Genomic DNA, 21792 nt, shown 5'->3' on the forward strand with positions numbered 1-21792 from the left:
TGTAGATACCAAAATTAGAAGGAAAAGACTATAAAATACTTGAATTACTTGAATTCCTTAGCTCCCTCATGATGACTGAGCCTTTTGTTGTTGTTCATTACTTTCTCTGATCTCCATAACTTGCAGGATCATGATTTTAGAGACCTTATTGCACTTTTCCTGCTTAGGTTCAGTCTGTAACCATCCTATTCATGCAATTCTGTCTTTCTATTTTTTCTTACTTACATTATTGAATAAAACCAAGCAAGATATGCAAGGTAGCCATGAACCAGCAACACCTTTTTGGCCAAGAAGGCCAATGGCATCCTGGGCTGCGTTAGGAAGAGCATTCCCAGCAGGTCAAGTGAGGTGGTCCTGCCTCTTTACTAAGCCCTATTGAGGCCACAGCTGAGGTGCTGTGTCCAGTTCTGGGGTTCTGGTACCAGAAACAGGTCTATCAGATGGAGCAGGTCTGTCAGAGGGTGACAAAGATGACTGGGGATTGGAGCATCTCTCCTTTGAGGAAAGGCTAAGAGAGATGGGCTGGTTCAGCATTGGGAAGAGACAACTGAGAAAGAACTTTGTCGATGTCTCCTAAGTACCTGAAGAGAGGATGTCAGAGGATGGACCAGGCTCTTCTCCTGGTTGCCAAGCAATAGGACAAGAGGCAACAGGAAGAAACTGATGCACAGAAAATTCTGCCTGAATATGAGGAAGAACTTTTATGTGCAGGTGACAGAGCACTGGAGCAAATTGCCTTTGTCTGGGAGAGGTTGTGGAGTGTCCTTCACTGGAGATATTCAAGAACTATCTGGACACAATCCTGTGTCATGTGCTCTAGGATAACCCTGCTGGCACAGGGAGGTTGGACCAGATGATCCATTGTGGTTCCTTCCAACCTGTTCCATTCTGTGATTTCTTTGATTTTATTGATTAAAATAAATTTTTTAAAGTTTTATGTCACTCTGAGTTAAAATGGTATCCAAAAAGATTGTGCTGCTCAGCTGTATTTTCCCATCAATGCAAATGCCATTTCCCTTTATGAATTAGAAGTACACTGTCATTTCTCAGTCTGCTATGCTGTGAGGCTTCCTGCAGGTCACTGTGCCTCAAGGCCTGTGGCAGCTCAGCATGCATGACCATCAGCTGTGGTTGCATGTTGGTATAAACCCTGACATCCCTGCACAGATGAGACGTGTGCCCAATTGCAACACGTGTTGGTTCAGCACAGCTTTACAAGACATAAAACCTCCCCTGGAAGTGTTGATCCTACAGCAGTAGGTACTGGATTTAATTAGAGACAATCTCAGCACCTGTGAGACAGATGTAGTTAACTCCTTTCTTGGCTTCTCTTAGCCACAGAAGCAGCTTTTTGATGCTTCATTAGAGCAGATCTTTCCAGAGGGTGAGGCAGTTAGTAGCTCTGCCTTACATATTTTAAAGCAGTCAAAACACTTATTCTCCCTTATGCCTTTGTTATTCCATATTTTTAATATAATTGCGTCTTAAGCACTCCTCATTCACATGAAATGCCAGTTTTTGTTGGTGTGCACAGAAAAATTTGCAGTGTCCATGGAGCTTTGTTTTCCAATAGCATGCAGTGCTGATGAATAAATAGCTTCCCATGCCTGTGAGTGATGGGTGCAGGTGTTGATGCAGGTCTGTCCCTGGCATGCTGAAGCAGCAAAGACAAGTTCCATCTTGTTCCATCTCTTTCATATCAGTTGCCTCCATTCACCAACACTGATTAACTAATGTTTTCCCCACAGAGAAGATCAGAACGTGAGACTTGAAAAATATGTCATTTGAAATTGCTTTTCTAGGCTGTTTTCAGCTGATTACAACAGAAGGGAAAAACCAAACAATCAAGACCCTTAATTGGCACAAGACAGAAATATTTTCTCTTAAATATAAAGTGTAGAGAGAGGAATGGTTTCTGAGTGTTTCTTCTCCAGCAGTGCTGTAGCTGTGAAGGTCGCTGATGGATCTCTGCCATTGTTCCTGTAAATTCATTTAGCCCTTGTTATTTTGACAGTAAACTGACAGTGATTTGCTGCAGCATGCGTCAATTGGATTTGTCTACTGCAATAATGTATATAATAACAGGGCTTATTATTGATGAAACTCTGCTTGTGCTATTTAGTTTGCAAATGTCAGAGGTTTCTATGGTAATTTATTTAGGAAACTGTAAAGGTCATTTAAATGCTGCTGTTCAAAGATCAGCCTTTGATCACAGGAAATGTTCCCATTGTTTTAAGAAACCTCTTCTCCTTTTGGATCATGAACATTTAATTTAAAAAATGGTGTAGTCTTCCCAGAATTTCAATATATCGCATTCAAAAGAGGTTGGAGAAGAAAAAAAGAAGCCTTTTCAAACCCAGGTTTGATGGTACAATGTACTTGGTAGGCAAAGGGACAGGATGCATTCAGGAAACTAAATTATTTTTTTTTGCATGTCACAGGCTAGTGGAGGAAAAGGACACTGTTGATGTAGTTGGAATAGACAAATATCTGTCTTCTACATTTGCATGTCTTTGCAAGCTGCCTGGAAGGTAAAGGGAGGCTTTCCATGGAGAAAAGATACAAAGGGGTATAAAAATAAATTCTCTGTGTTCCTTTGAATTCTACCAACACGGGCATAACTTTGAAGCTAAGATCAGAGTTAGGTGTCAGGGAGTGTGAGCGCAGGATCGCTAACCCTTCTGCATCTCGCTTTATGAGTCTGGATCATCCCATGCAGGTTTTTTTTTCTTTTCTCATGGCCAGAATTTTGTGGTATGACTCAGGAACTTGCTGTGTGATCTGTGTAATGACATCTCCATCCTGGATTTCTTGAGTGGAATTAGCAGATCCCTCCTTTGCTGTAAAAATGACAGCTATAGATGGGAAGTCCCAGTAAAGCACTCCGAAATTTTTCACTGAAGACTTGATAAATGCCAAATCACTCAATTTTGCCAGGCAATATCACTTAATTTTGCCAGCAACAAGTTTCAAAAGCTAACCTCTAGCTACTCTTCTTCACTTAATGGAGCTTAGAAAAACACTTTACATGTATATATAGTTGTAGCATTTAATGCATTTAAGGGATCTATGCCGAAATCATGATAACCCATCAAAATTTTGCCAAGAATCTTTTAGGTTCCTGGACAGTTAGTGGGTGCAACCTTGTACAAGCAGCTGAGAGCATCACTAAATCTCCCATCACTGGTGCAACTGATGTTGGATGTCTGGCTTCTGTGACCATAGTGTTTCCAGAGTCACTAAATTGTGCAATTGAATAATCACAGAACCTGTAGTACCAGATTGTTTCACATAGTAAGCATAGGGCAGAATAAAGCAGTGTCACAGCAACAATACTCTGTAGATGAGGTGAAGTAGTTTTTTTTCCTTCCAAACCACTGCTGAGTTCTGAGAGCAGTCAGAAGTTTAAAAATGTAGTATTATTTTTAAACATATGGCTCAGCATTTTGAAATACCACTAAATAACCTGAAATTCAACTCTGCAGTAAGGAGCTAAAAGCCTTTTTTATGAAGTGACTTAAATGGAAAGTTAGTGACTAAAAGAGCAATGCCTGCACTTTAAGGGAAAGCCTTTATCAAATCAGAGAACACTTTCTACTTTTTTACCTTTTTAGAATAAAAAGAGAAAAAACTTAGTTTGACATGGTTTTGTATGGAATAGACTACATGAATTAGAATGGACACATATAAATTGTTTTCTCTTTGCCATGATCTCCTGCAGTACATTGTGGATATTAAATAACTATGGTATTTTAGCTAGATTAAAAATATAGCAATAAAATAAATAATTCTCTGTATATATCAGTAAAGTTTCTCCTGAGGTTCAGGGCTTATGTTTATTAAAGATGTTGTAGAAATAGATCATTAAATACACTGTTTCAAACCGTAATTGTATTTTATTGTCATGGCTGAGGATGAAATTGCTGTTCAATCTCTTTCTTCCCTATTAAGATCATGTCTCCATTGGAGGGCTTGGGGATAGCTTTTATGAATATCTGCTCAAGGCATGGCTGATGTCAGACAAGACAGATGAAGACGGCAAGAAAATGTATTATGATGCTGTTCAGGTAAATAAGACATTTAAATCTTCTTTTCCATAATAATCTAATATATAATAATCCTAAAGAGACAGGCTGTGAGGACAATATGAGAGATTTATGTATTTGCTACCACAGGGTGTTTTTTCAAAGAATTAGTTTCTGTTCTAAAAAAGACTTCTTCAAATAGAAGTGCTAAAGGAATACAGATACTGCGGGAAAGGGGAGAATTTTGAAGTATAACTATTTTTTTTCTTTTACTGCAATATAGTCAATTGTCGCTGGAGGAGAGGGCTATAAAAAAAGCAACAAAAAATGCATCTACAAGTAGCTCTCAGATAGACATTCAACTCTTTTTCCTGAGTCTTCTCTAGATATATATTAGTCTTGTCCTTTTCGTTCGTATCCAGGAGGGAGTTCCTCTCATGTGTTCAATTCTCTCATGAGTTTCAGCCATAAAAAGTGTTTTGATTATGGTCCACACATGGATCATTGTGTTATGGTAGATAATTAGAAATTATAATTGGGGTGTCATTTCACAATAACTTTTTGGTACAGGAGCATATACTTGTCAGCTTCTGCAAAACAGCCCAAATGGACACAAGAGAAACTTTTATAAAATCAGAACTGCTCATAATTACAGTTCAATATGTATTTATGATCCTGCTGGTCTGCACTCTCTTTTTTATTTGTGGTATTTCCTTAATATGCTGTTTTGGGAGAAATAATGGGTTTGTGACACCAGATTGAGACTTGGCAAGTATTCTGTTTAAATGCATATTTACAGGCTTTCCTTCCAATCCTGGGCAAATGACCTATTTTCTCAGTTCTTTGCTTTCGTATATATAGATATATATTAAAAAAGAGGATAATATTACTTCTTTTTTCCTTATCCTTTCATCTGTTTTGACTGGAAGCTGTCTAGGGCCAGGACTTTTATCTCTTATTAACTGTGTGTATCTACAGTGCCTCCATAGACAAGGCTTTGAGATGCTAAGCAGTATCTGCTTATTCTTTCATATATCTGGAAACACACCATCCCTAGGGAGGTCATAAGTCTCCTTTTACTTCCCATACACAAAAAGTGGTGGCATTAAAAAAATATAACCGTGGTTGCTTATTGCAACCATCTTTTTTTCCATTAGAGAGGAAAGTCAGTGTGAAGATCTGAGGGAGGGTGTGATCTCTGGTGGTTGTAAATTTGACAACCAAGTGTCCTCTGCTAAGGAAATCTTGCCTTTAATTTTGTAAGTGCAGATTTGGATGCAGTCAGCCTCATCTTTGCTGCTAGCATGGCATCAACTTTAGAGCAAAAGGTGGATCTTAAATTAGGTTTGAGTGCATTTGAGGCTATAACATAAGAACAGTGCTGTTGTAATAGCTCAGACATTGGGTTGTCAGCCAGAGAGAACATAGTGTGTGAAATTATCAATTCATCTTAGCACTGAAGACATCTTGAAGCACCTCAAAGCTGCTTCCAGCCTTCTACTTCTGCTGGTTTAAAAACATCAGGTTTTTTGAGGTCCCAGCAGGGAGCAGAAGTGGGGACAGCCCCCACATTTAAAGACCACTCCTTGCTCGGATTTCAGCTGGAGGAGCAGAATCACCTGTTCAGCAGCATCACCGAATGTGACAGTATCAGTGACAGGGTCTCAGCTCTGCTCATATGACTGTATTTAAAGTACCTATTTTCTTAACACTTTTTAGTAGTACTAGCTCAGAAACAGTTCAAACATCATGTCTCACCAGAGTGTTAATGCTTGAGAGGACCTGACTAAAAACCAGATTTCCTTATGGTGCTGGCTGTTGCTATTTCCGGTATTTTCTGATTGATGGCATTCCTGTTTGTTTTTTGTACTGAGGTACATCTGTACCAAAGCTGGAAGTGTACATGCAGCATTAGGAGTTGGCAGCTTGATGCTGTAAAGTAGCTTGTTCAGAAAGCAGCAGCAAAGTTTCAGCCTCACAGAAGCTGCAGGATGATTGGGCCCCTCTGAGATTCCAGGTTCTTCATTGGATAACTATCCTGATTTGAAATCCATCCTGGTACTGACTTCATTGCTATTGATCCATTACTTATCTAAATTAAAGCTGATTTAGGAGTCTGCACAAGCTGCAATCTTTCTTTACAACTGAGTCTGCAGGGTTTGGGCATTCTGAGTCTGCTTGGTATTTTCTTAGAGATATTTCCCCCAGCGCTCTCAGAATCTTTTTAAGACTGTGCCAAAGGGAACAGCATGATTATTCCTGGCCATTCAGTCCAGCACATACCCCCCAGATTCTGAAAGAGTGATGTGAAGGCTTGATGCCTAATTCAATACCTTCTGCTATCCAGAAACCACAAATGAAAATATATGGTGAGTTATATAGTTCACTGTGAAAAGCTGAAATCTATTTAGATGGAGCTTAGGGGTTATTTTTCACATTGTTCTCTAAATCATATTTTAAAAAAGGAATGCTTTCCATTAGAATTCTTCTATCACCTATAGATTATATAATGGCTTAAGTTAAAAGCAATAACTAAGATGTCAGGCTAGATTTAAAAACTGCTTCTGCTTGCCATGAAAATGCATTTATGGCTGAAGCCATTGAAAGAGTTTATTCCTAATGGGAAAAGGGACCAAGATAGTCTTATTTTGAATACCAGAGCATAGTATGAATGTGTAAGGCCATCAGAGGGATTCATAAACTGTAGAATTCACACAAAAAGACAAGTGAATGTATTTTTAATGTAAGTTATTTTTTCTCTTTTGAAAAGTAATACAAATAATGTCCTGCTTCACATAATACATTAAATAAGAGATCTTTCTAAACTGGTTTCAATGGGTAGCATGCAACATTTAGTTACAGAACAAATGTGTATTCAGCTTTTAGCTATATTTTGAAGAAATAACTGCCAGTAGAATAATCCATCAGTCTTTGCAAGTATCCAGGACAGGAATCATCTCACTCTTCTCAGTTAACAAGCTGATCTCTGAGACACAATTGAGTAGGTTTATAAGAGAACATGATAATTTAGAGCAACAATGAACCTTATTACTAGACATAAGTGAACCCCCTATAAGTGGGTTCACTTATATCTACTCCAGCAACAGCAGTGTCACAAGCAACTGCATCAAATCCTCCTGTCTTAAATGTCTCAGCCCTCATTTCCTAAGCTGAAGGGCAATTTTCCCTCTATTCCTGTAAGTAGGTTGTCTCACACTTGAAGCCCGATGGTCAGGTATCTTTTCCAAGTTTTCCCATTACATTTATTTGTGGCCATTTCTGCAATCCTTCTGCGTCTTACAGATATATATATTTATTCTCTCTCTTTGACTCTGCCTTCATCACTTTCTCAGTGTAGTTCTAGAGAAGTAGCATATCTAGAGGCTGTAAAGAGAATGGTAACTCACCCCAGAAGAACTTCAAAGGAAAAGGGAGAATCCTCACCAGCACTTCCCAAGCAGCTCAGTTCAGTGCAGCCTTTGGTGGCCCTGTGGTTTCAGTGAGGTAAAGCAGCTGCTTTCTGCACTTTTACCTTGAGTCAGGGCAGCTAGTTCCCTTTAGACATTAAGATTGTTTATTCTTTCTTAATGGGTAACAACTGCTCAGATGATCCTAACAAGAAAACAAGTGATTTCTGCAGAACATAGCACTGGAAGTGGAAACAATGGAAATGGCCAAAAGAGGAACGTGTGTTGTGAAGCAGTGCCACGGCCACTCTGCCAGATTTCAACATCATTTCAGAAATTGCTGCTAGGCTGGGTTGGACAATTAAACAATGCTGTCAATGCAGTAAACTTCTGTCAAAAGAGGAAAAAGTAATTTCTGGCCTCAGGATTGAGACAGAAAATATATAGAATTATTTTTTCAGGGGGGTTTAATTTTTTTTGGCACATTGCTAACTTTGGAGGCTAGCGTTGGAGGCTGGCTTTATATACCCAGTTTGCACCCTGCCAAATGTAGTGATTGAGGGATTTTGGGTATATTTATTCAATATTTTGATTGGGGGATTTAACTGGGGGATTTGATTGGGTATATTTAACTGTCAGCATTAAGTAGTGAATATTTTTCAGAGATGTTGATTTCAGCCTTTCAGAAAAATAAAAAAAAAAAACCATGGGGACTCCTTTCTCCTTGAAAGGAGAGGGAAAACGAAGTGTTGTTAGCAAACTGAAAACATGATATTGGCAGACAGGCTTTTTTCATCTCTGGAGCTTCATGAGGATCTGTTTAACTGAGGTGACAGTCTGGTGGCTGGTTTGTGCTGACTGCAGTCTCCATTAAGCTGCTTGAAGGGGTTTGCTTTGTGATCGTAGTGGTCTTAAAAACTGCATAACTGATGTGGACAAGGAGAGAACTGCAACAACTCAAATATAATGGCTTGTCATACTAGGTAAAGCTAAAAGTGATTAATGTCTTGAATATTCAATACTTAAGCACTTCTTGGCATTGAAGAAAATACATAAATGGGGCAGGCAGGATGCTGCAATAGCAGCCCATCTTAGAATGAAATAGTTGGTACCCAGCATTCCCACTGCATACTTTGTTTTGGAGCTTTTTTTTTTGGTGTAGGAGGTGGGAGGCAACTTAACTGAATGTAACTTAAATGTGCTAAAATCAATAAACAGGCAGTTTTGTCAGCTGTCATGTTTAAAATACTTATCAGCCAGCTGCACTGGTGTTCTGCACATAGTGATAGTATGGCTGCATTGTGTAGGAACACAAGGTTCATTACAGTGAGCACACCAGAACGTCCAGAGGACCCACTGCTCCTTCTTATTCTCTTCACTGTATTTCCCCTCTCAGCATGAGTTTTGAGACTCTCTACAAATGCTTACAGAAAGCATCAAGGCTAAAGACAGGCTTCTATGGATTTTTAACTTGTTAATAATTCGCTGATAACCACACAATGTTAAGTTTCGGACCAGATAAAGTATTTATTCAAATTTTTGGCTTGTTTATGGACTATCAGGAGAAGCAGCAAGTTTTAATGTTAGAAGTCTTTAAGGAGGATTTTAAGTAGAAAAGTCTAAAGAGAAATTGTATGGGTTTTGCTCATGGCTTTGCTCTTTTCAGAGCAGCCATGCCCTTACTAGTCATGCTATTTTCCCTTCCCTTTTCTGACAACAAAAAAAACTTGTCAGAATCAACAGATATCCTAGAGTATTCAGAACATGCACAGTGTAAAGTTTTGAGAGTGACTTGATTTCATTCATGCCAGACCATTAATACTGTTTTAAAATATGAATAAATTTTTCCTTCTGGTAACACACAACGTTTAATACATTTAGAGTTAGAGCACTGGTGCTTTGAGAGACACCAATAGATCTATAGAGGGAAAAATTATTTTCAAACACAAGTAAATAGTCAGCTTTCCCTTAGGACTTAATCATCTTTTTAGTGATCAAATGAATAGGTCTCACGGTACAAATGTTTGCCAATGATTCCCCTTTAAAAATTTAGGTACCTCCATTATAAGCACTCATATTTCATTGCACATGTAAGCTTGTCTACATAACATGTCTAAAGTCCAAAAGAAGTAAAGTGCTTTGGTGCTTTTAAAATGTTTCTTATATTTTGTGTTTAACCAAATCAAAGTTCTTCTGTGTTCAGATTTCAGTTCTGATTTTTAAAGCTCAGTTTAGTAAGCAGTGAGGACCTCAGCATAAGACACTACTTTTCTTTGGCAAAAGTATTTAAATTGTTTATAGCAAGGGCTTGAACTTCCTACTCCATCAATAAACTTTTTGTAAGGAACTCATTGGAATAAAGGATAAATTGGATAATTGTGAAGGTTGAGAAAGAAAAGTATCTATTGCATTAGATCAACAAAACAGAAAATGTAAGGGAAGTAAAAAAGTAACAAGAAAGCAGACAATTTACTTAGAAACTCACAGAATGTAAATCTGCAGTAATCCTGACCTGCTGCTCTGTGCTGTTTCAAAGCAATAAAATGTACTGGTGCAAGCTGTAAATATTAAAAAAATAAGTAAGCAATTGACATTATACATCTTTGAATTATTGGAAATAACACATAAAAGAATTCTCTTTCATCCTCACGGTTGCTTCAGTTGATCAAAATACTGTTTATGAAAATTCCTAGGGGAAGAAAAATGTATTAAAAGTTTGAACAGAGATAATTTATGTTGCTTTGTTATGAAGACGCCTGCAGAGTTGTAATTATCCCCAAAACAGACATTATAAACCCTTGAAACTTAGAATCATATTTCTGAAGTTTCAAATTTATTAAGGTATGGAAATATGGAGCTGTCTTGCTGAGCAGTTTTATCTCCAGCTACAGTGACATCTTGAGGCAGGAAATGAAACCACCTGGGTTTTGTTAAAACAGCAGTAATCATTGAAATTCATTAATCATAATTAAGAAGATGCTGTAAAAGGAGAGGTAAGATGCCCAAGAGCTAGAGGTAGCAGAACTGTGAGGTCACATTGCCGTTTGAGGTTTGTAATTTGTTATCTCAGCTCCTCCAGCAGAGTTAACACTTCTGTGGCACATGTCTATGTAGAATTTGAGCAGCCTTGAGGAGCAGATTGTTTTTCCTAAGAAGCCTCTACCTGTGCTCTGCAGGCATCTCAGTTAGTGTTTTTGTTACCTGTCAGTGTAATCCACCAGGAGAACCCCTGTAAAAATAAGCTTATTGATTAGTTTTTAACTCATTTGAACAGAGAGATGATTCAGTTCTGGGTCTTCCGTGTTCCCCTGTAAACCATACATTCTAAACAACTCAAAGGGTAAATGAAGTACTTTGCAACCACAAAATCAAGTCAGGGATGGACTGAAGGGTGTGGTGAAGACATCATTTAAGATGTGTGAAAAGCTTAAAGACATGAAGGAATCGAATGAAGAAGAATGGTTGTTTATTAGGAGGGTCCAATTCTGCTTAATTTTGCAAGGTTAAGAGCTGGCAGTGTAAAGTATAGGTTAAGGAACAGGCTGATAAGCAGAGAACAAAAAACATATTGCCTTAACAATGAGGGCAGGAGGGCGAGGAAATCAGGTTGGGAAAAACTGAAGAGTTTCTCCTTTATTCTGGCAATAACAGAGATTACACAAATGTGCAATTTGCAGTCCTGTAGTTGAAACCATTCCTAATGTCTCATTCACTGTGACAGATAGGCAAGGGCATAATTTTAACATGCAAACTCATGAGAAAGATGCCAGTAGTAATGCAAGGAGCACTTGAGTCACAATTCAAACAGTAAAAAGCACTGTTAGTGTTTCTAATTGAGTGCACAAGCATTTATACAGTTGTTGTGTCGAAGGAATCATTTCCCACAAGATGGAGAAAAAGGTAATTTGGCTGAAGGCTTTACTGCAATGAGGTATGTAAGCAAAGCCTTAGGTAAAAGCTAAAACAGAAAAATTGCCAGGAACTGTATTAGCTGTAAAAAGTTACTCTGGCTCTAAGAGCTTATGGGCATATTGTATACCATACCAGCTTTACATGCAGTAAATGTATTTCTCTAAATGTCCATAAAATGTTTATTTACCTTTAGTTTCCCCCTCCTTTTCTGTCCACTACAGCCTCAAATCAGGTTGTCTCCATTTCTTTGGTTCAATTTTTTTTTTCCACTCCCAGGTAGCATCTGCTATTGCTCCCTTTGGTGACATATATTTGTAGCTACCTTTCACTTGCTCAGAGCTTGAAAGCTTCCAGGGATGGGGCATCCACAACTTCTCCGGGTTACAAGTTGCAGTGCCTCTTTCCCTCACAGGAAAGAACTTTTTTCTGATGTCTCATCTAAACCTACCCTCTTTCAGTTTGAAGCCATTCCCCCTTGTCCTGTCACTACATGCCCTTGTAAAGAAAGTCCCTCTCCATCTTTCCTGTGGGCTCCCTTTGGGTACTGGAAGGCTGCAGTTAGGTCATCTCAAACCACCTCTAATCCCAATCCCAGTCAACCTTTCCTCATAGGAGAGGTGCTACATCCCTCTACCTGATCTGAAAAGAGTGCAGGAAGGAATTATTTGTAGCTGGGGAGAAAGTTGAAATAGACATGCAATTCAAATAGATGTGTCTCTTGAAGTGAGTACATAATGATATCAAAATAAAAATAAATTTGTTTTAAGTATGAAAATCAGAATTAATTGTACCAGACAGATTTTTTCACATGGGTGGATCTTTGTCACTACACTACATATTTTCCTTTTATGATAACTTGTTTTACTCACTTGATTTCCCTGCCAGAACTGCACCCAAAGCACTGCAGATAGCAAATAGCATTCCCCTATGGGAACATAACCCTTCCTTCCTATCCTGGTCTTAAACCTCAGCTTTCAGGTCTAGGTAAAAATGCATAGTGACCTAGCATGCTCTTAACAAAGACATACACACTGCATAGGTATTATCTGGCAGCCAGGGACCCAGGATGGTACAAAGCATGACAAGGCAATCTGAGTGTCTATAATATGTCTAATAACTACCTCATAAAAATAGCTTTAAATAAGATGGTTACATAAGAAAATAACTTTTTATAGACATATGTACTAGTTCTTAATAGGCCCCATTTATAAAACAGATGATTTGCTTTACTAAACACGAATACTTAAATTGGAAATATATTTTTAATTTGTGACATTCTTGGTATCAATCAACATCAATTTGTTAGTTCCTTAACAAATAGTTTGCTAGAATAATTTTAAAACTCTTGGAAGTCATCCTTTTTCATCCTGAACTTTAATCTTGAGCCAAAAGAGGAAAAAACTTACCAATACTAATTGGTATCACAAAATCCATTTTTATACTACAAGAATCAACTCTGATCTAGTTAATATAGCTCAAAAGTGCATCATTGCTGTTATGTCAGGCAGATACAGTAATACTTCATTCTGGTTTTCAGTCATTGCTTCAAAAAAAAAATGCAACATAGGTAAATTTAGTTACCAATCTATTTTAATGGTTGCTTACTTTTTAAATAAATTCTGATCCAACAGCTAAGTGACCAGTAGAGTTATTGCCTATTTTTAGAACTGTTGTTTTAGTGAGATGGGAGATACCATGCTGAAAGGTTAAATGAAATGTCATTAAAGTTTTTCCTTTCTCAACTTGGTTTTAGGTAGCCTATTGTTAGAATGCCCAAATAGGTCTGAAAGCTATTTCCTGCAAAATTATTGTGTGTTTTCTCACCTTTTCCCTTTCACATCTAATTCCTCTTTTTATAGGTTAAATTATTCAGGGTTTTTTTAAAGAAGAATTTATTCAAAGTAGAGGAATTTTCATTATTCACTTCTGCTTTAAAATTTAGGTATGTTTTCCAGTAGGTACCTAGTAGTAAAAGCATGCAATAAAGGTGGAAACAAGGAGTGGAGGAGTTTTCTGAGCTAATAGTGGCTCTGGATCTGGGCAGAAAACATCCTTACCAGGTGCTTTGCATTCATATTACTGGAAAATAAAGTCTAGTTTTCAATGTGACATTCTTGGCAGAAAAAAAACAGTATGTAAAAACTGCAGTTATTCTGCTGTTTCTAATTTAGAGAGGATTTTTCATGCTTATAAGAACAACCTTTACAAATGCTTAAATGGGGGAAAGCATTACTGCAATCACTACTTTCTCTTTATAAAACTTTTTTTAAAATCCTGGCTTTTTTGTTAATAGTTTTCTGTAGTGATATTTTTTAATGTTTTTTCCCTTATATAATGCATGTTTCTGGATCTTATGATTTCAACAGGACAACCAGAGCACTAATGGATAGCTGAATGTATGACAAAGTTTTCTCCTCTCCATTACTTCTTTTAAAGAGTAATACCTTACTTTCCTTGTGGGCTTCTAATTAATGTGCTCTTCTGCATCTCCTCTCTTGTTTTAATTCTGTTTCTCCCACGATAGCAGGCTGCCTTCCTGGATTTTGTAATTAGTGACCATGCATTGCTAACATCATCAGCTTCCAGTTCCCTCTAGATTTCTGTATTTTTATTCTGCTTAGGTTTTTTTTTTTTTTCCAGGAGATCTCAGTGAGACCCTGCTCTTGATAAATAAGTGGAGGATTTCAGTTTGGGAGGGGAAACCTATTGGACTTTGGGAATGCCATCTAGTCTCAGAGGCCTAACATCATTCACTGCACACACTGAGTCATGTGTTTTGAATATGAGTTATGACTGCATATAACTTACATGAAATTATATCAATAACTACCTCCTTTAAGTCAGAATTAAAATGAGAAATACAGAACCTGAAGTGATGGCTAAAAACTATTGAAAGTTAAATTACTATTGAATGCTAAATTACCTGAAAGTGCTCAATGTAAAAGGGGGAAAAAATAAAATATTTCAAAATTTGAAGTGTATTTGGTAGGTCTGTCCAACATTGTTATAAAACTTACCCTGTAAATTGCTCAAAGTTGAAGCAAAATTAGTCATCATTACCGATGTATGTTCATCTGCCTTGGTTTGGCTGACTTTGAAGTTATGCTGGCTCCTATTATCCATTGCACTTTATGAGCAAAGGCAATACAGAGCAAAAACGACCAACATACAAGGACAGCTTTGTCCTTTGCACTTTACCAAAGGGCCTTTGGTTTGAGGTCGTGTCCTTCTGCAGGCCATAGAGACCCACCTCATCCGAAAGTCCAGCGGGGGCCTGACGTACATCGCTGAATGGAAGGGCGGATTGCTGGAACACAAGATGGGACACCTCACTTGTTTTGCTGGGGGCATGTTTGCTCTGGGAGCAGATGGAGCCCCCAGTGACAAGACAGGCCACCACATCGAGCTGGGTGCTGAAATTGCCAGGACTTGCCATGAATCCTACGACCGTACGCGTGAGTACCACGTTGCAGAGTCTGGCTGCACCGCTTGCCCCCATGAAGGCAGCCACTGGTGGTTTTGCATAAAGCTGTATGAAAATTGTAGCACAGTGAGAAGTGTTCATCCCTTCTGAGCAAATGCTGCCTTGCTTTGAGAATAGCTTTTAAAATGGTTGCTCTCTTTTATAAATAATTTCTGTGCACCTGAAGTGTATCTCCTCACTGTAGTAATTGACGTGACAGTTACATAACAGTAATTAACAAGGTTCTTTCATTATGCCAATTTCTGTATAGCTGAATACAAGTAATAGAAGGACTGTTCATTTATGCATCAACACAGGTATTACTCATGTTTTATGCACAAAAGAATATTTTACACTCAGTTCTGTTGATGCAATGCTGCAAACAATAGAATTGTACAAAGAAAGTGGATTTCTGTACAGGAAATTTCTTTGGATTTTATCATCTTCTTATAGAAATAACCCTGGCAGCATTTCATGTCCCAGAGTGTATTTTCCAGTTTGATATAGAAAAGTAAATATCCTCATCTTTTAGGCAAAATTCCACTTGTTGCTAGTTACACGAAGTCTTCCAGAATGCAAATGTTAGCATCACTGGTTAAACTGAAACTGCCATTTAAGGCATTGGTGAAGAACAGCTCTCTCCTACTCCAAATTATTTATAAAATATCAAAACCAGGAGGAGCTGCAGTATCTTTCATAAATTATATTGTTCTGGGTAACCTGGCTTTGTGCCACATAAAAGCTTAGCTTGATTTGGTAATTTGGGGAGTTTGATTTGGTTACATAACTTGAAACCTTTTTTAATGCCTTTATTTTAGTCTGTGCTTTTTTTATTGACTAGGAATGAAACTGGGACCAGAAGCCTTCAGGTTTGATGGTGGTGTTGAGGCCATTGCTACAAGACAAAATGAAAAATACTACATCCTCCGACCAGAAGTCATAGAGACCTACATGTACATGTGGCGCCTCACTCACGATCCAAAGTACAGGGAGTGGGGATGGGAAGCTGTTGAGGTAATGTTCTCTTGGACTTCTTTGTTGTTAAATCCTAGTAATATTGTTAAGTGAGCTATTGAATGATAGCTGGACATTGTTCAGCAGTTGGAAGCTGAATATTTATTTTAAATCAGGGATATCAATTCAGATTTCCAGGAATTCATTTGCCAAATAGATGACATTTTGAGAAAACCAAAAACTGTTGACATTGTATAATAGAAAAGTACCTTGTGATTTCTCTGTCTTAAATACTTCTAGGATTAGAGGTCACATTTGGATGTACTGTCCCAGATGTTGAGTGCTGCAGCATGTGAATGGAAAGTGCATACATGTGTCAGATTTGAGCCTTGGATATGGAAATAAGTTTTATGAAATGTATTTTCAGTAATAGTATGAAGGTGATTTTAATTAAGGTGACAAAAGGCCAGGATGAAGGACTAGATAGTACCAAACATAAAACCATGTCACTTTCAAGAAACATAAGTTATATGGACCAAACTCCCTAAATGGCAGTAGTCTCTTATAGATTTGAATTTTTTGTCCCACTGGCCTTTGAGCTTCAAGCAGTCTTGCTGAACCTAGTTATTTGTGTTTGTCTAGCACAAGCCTTCCAAAAGGGCAGCTGGTCTGCACTGCAAAGAATGGGCTTGCCAAATCCATTGTTTACCTTATTTCAGAGGTTAATCACCCTTACTCTTAAGGTTGAGAGCCTTAGATTTACCACATTTCATCCTCGAGGTATGGGTCCTTATTACACTTCTCTGGAGTTCACTTCTGTCCTCCTCACACTGACATTGCCCTTGCTAAATTAGCTGACATCTGACAGGAAATACAGCAAGTAGAAGAACATTATTTTTCTGGCTCTGTGTACTTAAGAAAAATGAAAAAAAAATCAAAACTCTCTGCAGTATTTTGTTGACAGTGACCTCTCTTGTGCAGAGGTATTGCTTTCCAGGATTTCAGAAATATCCTGGTTTTCAGTTTACCCAACTCCTTGTTTCTAGAAATGTATGATTACAACCTTCTTGGAGGGGCTTACACCACTAGTTATAGAAGGTTTCTCTGCTCTGAGGGTAGAACATGTAGACTTATGCCCTCCAATTTCTCATCCCTAAGGGACCCTACTAGAGAGCTGTTACTGGGTTATGACCCCATAAACCCAACTCCCTCCACAGCAACCAAGATCTCTAAATGCATCCAGTATTCACTGTGTAGATATTGATCATATCAGAAATGTTGTGCAAATGCTGTTGAGCATTGTGGAAAAAAGGTTATTTCAAGTCAGGTAATTAGATATCCTCCAGGAATTAAATGTAAAGCAAAATCTGCTTTCCAAAAAAGAATAGTAGTATTACCTCTGCTTATACTCTCAAACTTCTTGCCTGAATATTCACAATTGTTCCCTGCCTGCACTGAGCACTGTATTCAGCTAGGTAGAGAGCAGTTATTTAGGGCATTGTATTTGCCTCCCTCAGGTGTTGGCTCTGGGGGGCCCTGAAACAATATGCTTCTGAATTACTAATTCCAAAGCAATTTGGGTTTTAAAACCTCTAATTTAGAGGGCTGTTCCCTTACTTTCTTCTTTGCTAACACCACCCATAGGCACACATTTTACTACTGGAATCTTCCCATGCAGATTATAATTGGCATATTTACAATGGCTGTTTGTGGAAGTCATCCCATCAGGCTTCAGCAATGCCAACTGTTCCTTCTCCAGGAGATGTTTTTCCTGACTCATTGTTACTGGCCACACTGATAACATTGTTATAAACAATTGAAATGTTTTCCTTATTATTATTCTTTACCCATTTGGTTCAGTTTGTTTGTGTTTCTTTCAAGTTGGTACACTTGTTTACCTCTTTCTCACTCCCCACGTGTCCCTTGTTTAACATTCTTGTGGTTATTCTCAATCTGGCTCCAACACAGCCAGATGGGTGTGGGAGATGCAGCTGGTCCCATTCTGCCCAGGGCACATCTTCCACTCTCCAAACGTGCAGTTGGGTGTTTCACAAAAACAAATCTTGCAGCTTTCCAGAACTTATGCAGTCAGTTGTAGGTTTAAAATCTTTTTCCTCTCCGTTCTCTCTTGGTGTTTATAGCCATACAGCTCCACCTAATACAGTATTTTTTTGTTACAGCACATATCATGCTAGTTTGCCATAACTATGTCATAAATTCTGTTCCCTCTTGCTCCTTAATGCTGCTCGAAAGAGCTACAGACCCATTCTGTCCTTGGGGAAACCCCCAACCACTGAGAGCCATTGGTTTAATTATCAGCACAAAGGGGAACCTGAGATTGAAACAAGAAAAAAGAGGAAACTAACGATCAGACCATTTGGGTTTTGTCCAAAAAAAGTTGTTCTGCATGTGTTTCATGTCCACTTTTAACTCATCACTCTGGCAATAAGAACTCATTAGGTTTTTTTCCCAGGGCCTTTGTAATAGAAAAGGAGGCAGGTTTAGAGTCATGACTTCTAAACTCTCTGACAAGTCTCTTAAGTCTTTCTCTAACTTTATAGACTTAAAATATGCTATAGCCTGTCCTTTTTTTTCTTTGTGAATTTTCTTTGCTGCTTTGAGTCCAAGATAATTTTGTATGTACTTCGGCAGCTGGAGAAAATGCAGTTATGACCACCAGCAATATCCACTGTTACTGAGTCAGAAAGGTTTTATCAGCTTAGCTCATGAAAGCCTCCCTCTCTGCATTATAAATGTGGCACATATTTTAAATTTGTATCACTTCCTTTGTTTTCCCCTTTATGATAGTTTGAGACTGTCAGTCAGTTTTCACTGTGCTTGATGTTTTCCATTACTGTATCATAACTGATCCTAGCCACCCTCATTTCCTGAGAACTACTTATTTAAAATGTGCTTGATTGTTTCTTCCTGCCCACCTCTACCCCTATCACTGTGAACATCACTGTTCTCTCAAACTGCAGGAGAGGGCACAAAAGCCCATCACTGCCAGGATGGTTGACAACCTAGAGCCTTTTTATCCTACTAATCCTGCAGGTGGATGTCCTGTTCCTTTAGTTAGGTGGAAAGGAGCTTTGAGGGATGAGATGCTTCATATTTGCATCAAGCAAATACCACCAGAAGGCAAACATGGGCAAGTTAACCCCTTAGTTTACATCCAGCAACCTTTATGATGCCTCTGAACTCAGAGAATGCTCAAAGTACATTAGAGCATATGAATGGTAAATGCAATTTGCTTTTATTTTACCTCATCCTGTTTAGAATGCAGATATTTCCTTGCACAGTAGCCTTATCCTTCAAGTTCTGCTTCTGCTGTGCCTTGAAAAGCATCATCTTTTGTTTGACATTGAAAATCCAGACACAGATGCAGAATTTGGAATTCATTGCAGGTTGAAGTAGACAAGAGGGAAGGAATACCAGCCAGAGGAAATGACTTCTTTAAACTTAAGTATATTTGTCATTTAGTAAAAGTGTCCAGGAAAATTAAAGAACCTAAGGACACATAAGAAAAGACAAATAGGCTGTTATACTTTAAAGGATCTCTTCTGGAGAAAAATCCCTTTTAAATATACGATAGGCAGCTTATTCTCCAGTGAAAACCAAGGAGAGCCTGACGTGCAAGCCAAATATGTGCACACAGCTACAGGGACTCCAGAAAAATCAAGGACATTTAGGATATCCACTCACAGCAAAACACAGATCTTAAAGAGCCTTTAGAGCAGGGGAAGGTGATGAATACTTCAGTAATTATTAGTGACTCTTAGTCCCATCTGTCTTCAGAAAATACTTATTCTTCCTGGTTTAGATATATCCTCTGCCTTCCTTTTTTAGCTTGTGTGTTTTGAAATGCAGCATCTTTCCCTAAATAAAATCTACACATCCTGTACTCACTTCAGTGGTATTTGTAGTAACTTCAGAAAGGGAGGAACCAGTTATCTCCTGACTCTCTCTTGGGGAGGGTAAAGCCCCAAGTATTTCTGCCTGAAAGTTGTTGTTCCAATACCATCTCCACAGAAAACACCTTGTTTCACAGTAGTCTGGTCCTGAGTGAATGCAGCCATCCACAATCCTTGCTGTCATTTTCATTGCAGGAAGTTATTTAGGGTTAAGTAACATTTTCCTCATTTGGTTTTGAATAATGAGTAGTTTTAAATATAATCATCTTAAATTCTCTTTACTCCTTCCTTATACTGTCTGATACCAGAGAGCTGTTGTAAAAGTGAAGAAAAATGAATGGAGTAAGAATACTTGTAGCCTCGTTAGATACATAAATTATAGAGAAAAACCCTATTAATTAATATTTTAAATATAGTAGTGATAGGATAACCAATATTCAGATAAGGTATTGGATAGCAGTGTATTTAAAGAAGTTATGGCTCATATATATGCATAGATGTACCACCTTTCTATTGCAAACACCTAATATAAATAAAAGGAACAAAATTTATTAAATAGTCTCACTGTATATGCCTTCTACAATTCCAGCATCTTTTTTGCTCTTCTATATATGCTTTTCATCTGATCTTTTTTCTCCTTCATAAATATAGGACATTTCTGTGGGCAGAAAAGGTAGCCCATGTACTCCTTTATATTGTGAAATAGGAATTAGTCACCTGTTTTACACCTTTTAACTGAATAAAGAGTTTGGAAAATAGCTAGAGAAAAATACACTGTTACTGTTACAGCTAAATTATGTTGTGTTAAGTCCCGGCTTTCTATCTATGCCTGTGTAATAGACAAAGCTTTTTCAGAGAGGTAGCAAAGAAAAATATGACTGCTGAACAAGAAAAATTCACTCAGAGCCCAATATCAGTGGTTTCCCATTGAAAAATTCAGTAATTGCTAAGAGAAGCCATATAACTTACACAGAAAATGAAGAGTTGCCTTTCCTTTTTTTGAAGGGATTTGCAGGAGGTAAGGAAAAGACTGATCTTTAGTATGGTGTTCGATTATGTCACAATCATTTTAAGTACTAAAATATGACCAGAAAAGGTATAGGTAACACAATTTCCAAAGGCTGAGAGATTGGGAGAGAAAGGCTATCGTTACTCCTATTAAAAAGAGGAAAAAGAATATAAGTGAAAATCCATATGTCTTTAAATCCTTATATCAATACATCTTTCCTTCTGAAAGCTGGTTTTTGTTCACTTTTTATTCATTCATTATTTTGCTTCTCTTCCTGAATATTAAATTAGACTGGTATGCCTATGTCTTTTTTTAAAAGAGTTTTCTGTCTGGACTTTTACGAAGTTTTCACCTCTTTATCAGAAGAATTGTGGCAATTGTTTTTTGCTAGTTTTATTGCCAAACAGAAAAACTGGCATATTATTCATTTTGTTAATCCCACTGATTTGGGTTTTCTCTTGTCTGTTTCAGGCATTGGAAAAACACTGCAGAGTTGACGGTGGCTATTCTGGCCTTAGAGATGTTTATAACAATCATGAAAGCCATGATGATGTGCAGCAAAGTTTCTTCCTTTCAGAGACACTCAAGTAAGTTGAGAAAGTTGACTTTCATTAATGTGAAGTAATTCTGTGTATCATCTTTACAGATAAGTATTTATCATTAGTACCCTTGACACTCTCATGTAACAAAATCTGAGTGAAATAGCAGAGCTCTTCTTAGGTGACAGGAGGCAAAATTGCATTTTTTTTTTCCAGGTTTTGTCAATAAACTAAATTCCCTGACTTCTGCAAATTATCTTTACTTCTGATAAAGGTACTTGATAGTTTTTGAGACATTGCTTCTCTTGTCTTTGATAGGATCTAATTATATGTGCCAGCACTAATGAAACAAATTGACTAGGCAGAGAACATAATAGGCTTATATTGCATATTTTCATTTTAAAACTTTAGAAAAAGAAGACAAAACAACTTCCACGGAAAGCATGCAGGGCCTGTTACAAGAAAAAATCAAATGCTTTCATTATCTATCAAGATCTCCTAAATTTTTTATGAGATTAAACTTTTGTCTTGATCTCTTCTGCTCTGGAGGTTTTTTTTTGCTGTGAAAG

The 21792-nt window shown here is 37.8% G+C and overlaps 1 protein-coding gene across 2 annotated transcripts in view; it reads left to right on the forward strand.

Moving 5' to 3' along the window:
• The window catches only part of MAN1A1 (mannosidase alpha class 1A member 1), a 140400-nt gene that overhangs the window by 114959 nt on the left and 3649 nt on the right, over window positions 1-21792 (forward strand). For both annotated transcript variants that reach the window (XM_071437807.1, XM_071437815.1), the window contains 4 exons: window positions 3952-4067; window positions 14580-14799; window positions 15649-15821; window positions 21156-21271. In XM_071437807.1, the coding sequence (XP_071293908.1) occupies window positions 3952-4067; window positions 14580-14799; window positions 15649-15821; window positions 21156-21271 (625 nt within the window). The remainder of the gene's footprint in view (window positions 1-3951; window positions 4068-14579; window positions 14800-15648; window positions 15822-21155; window positions 21272-21792) is intronic.

The sequence above is a fragment of the Agelaius tricolor genome, unplaced genomic scaffold (assembly GCF_023055355.1).
Source record: "Agelaius tricolor isolate 1412-34295 unplaced genomic scaffold, bAgeTri1.0.p SCAF_1, whole genome shotgun sequence".
NCBI lineage: Eukaryota > Metazoa > Chordata > Aves > Passeriformes > Icteridae > Agelaius > Agelaius tricolor.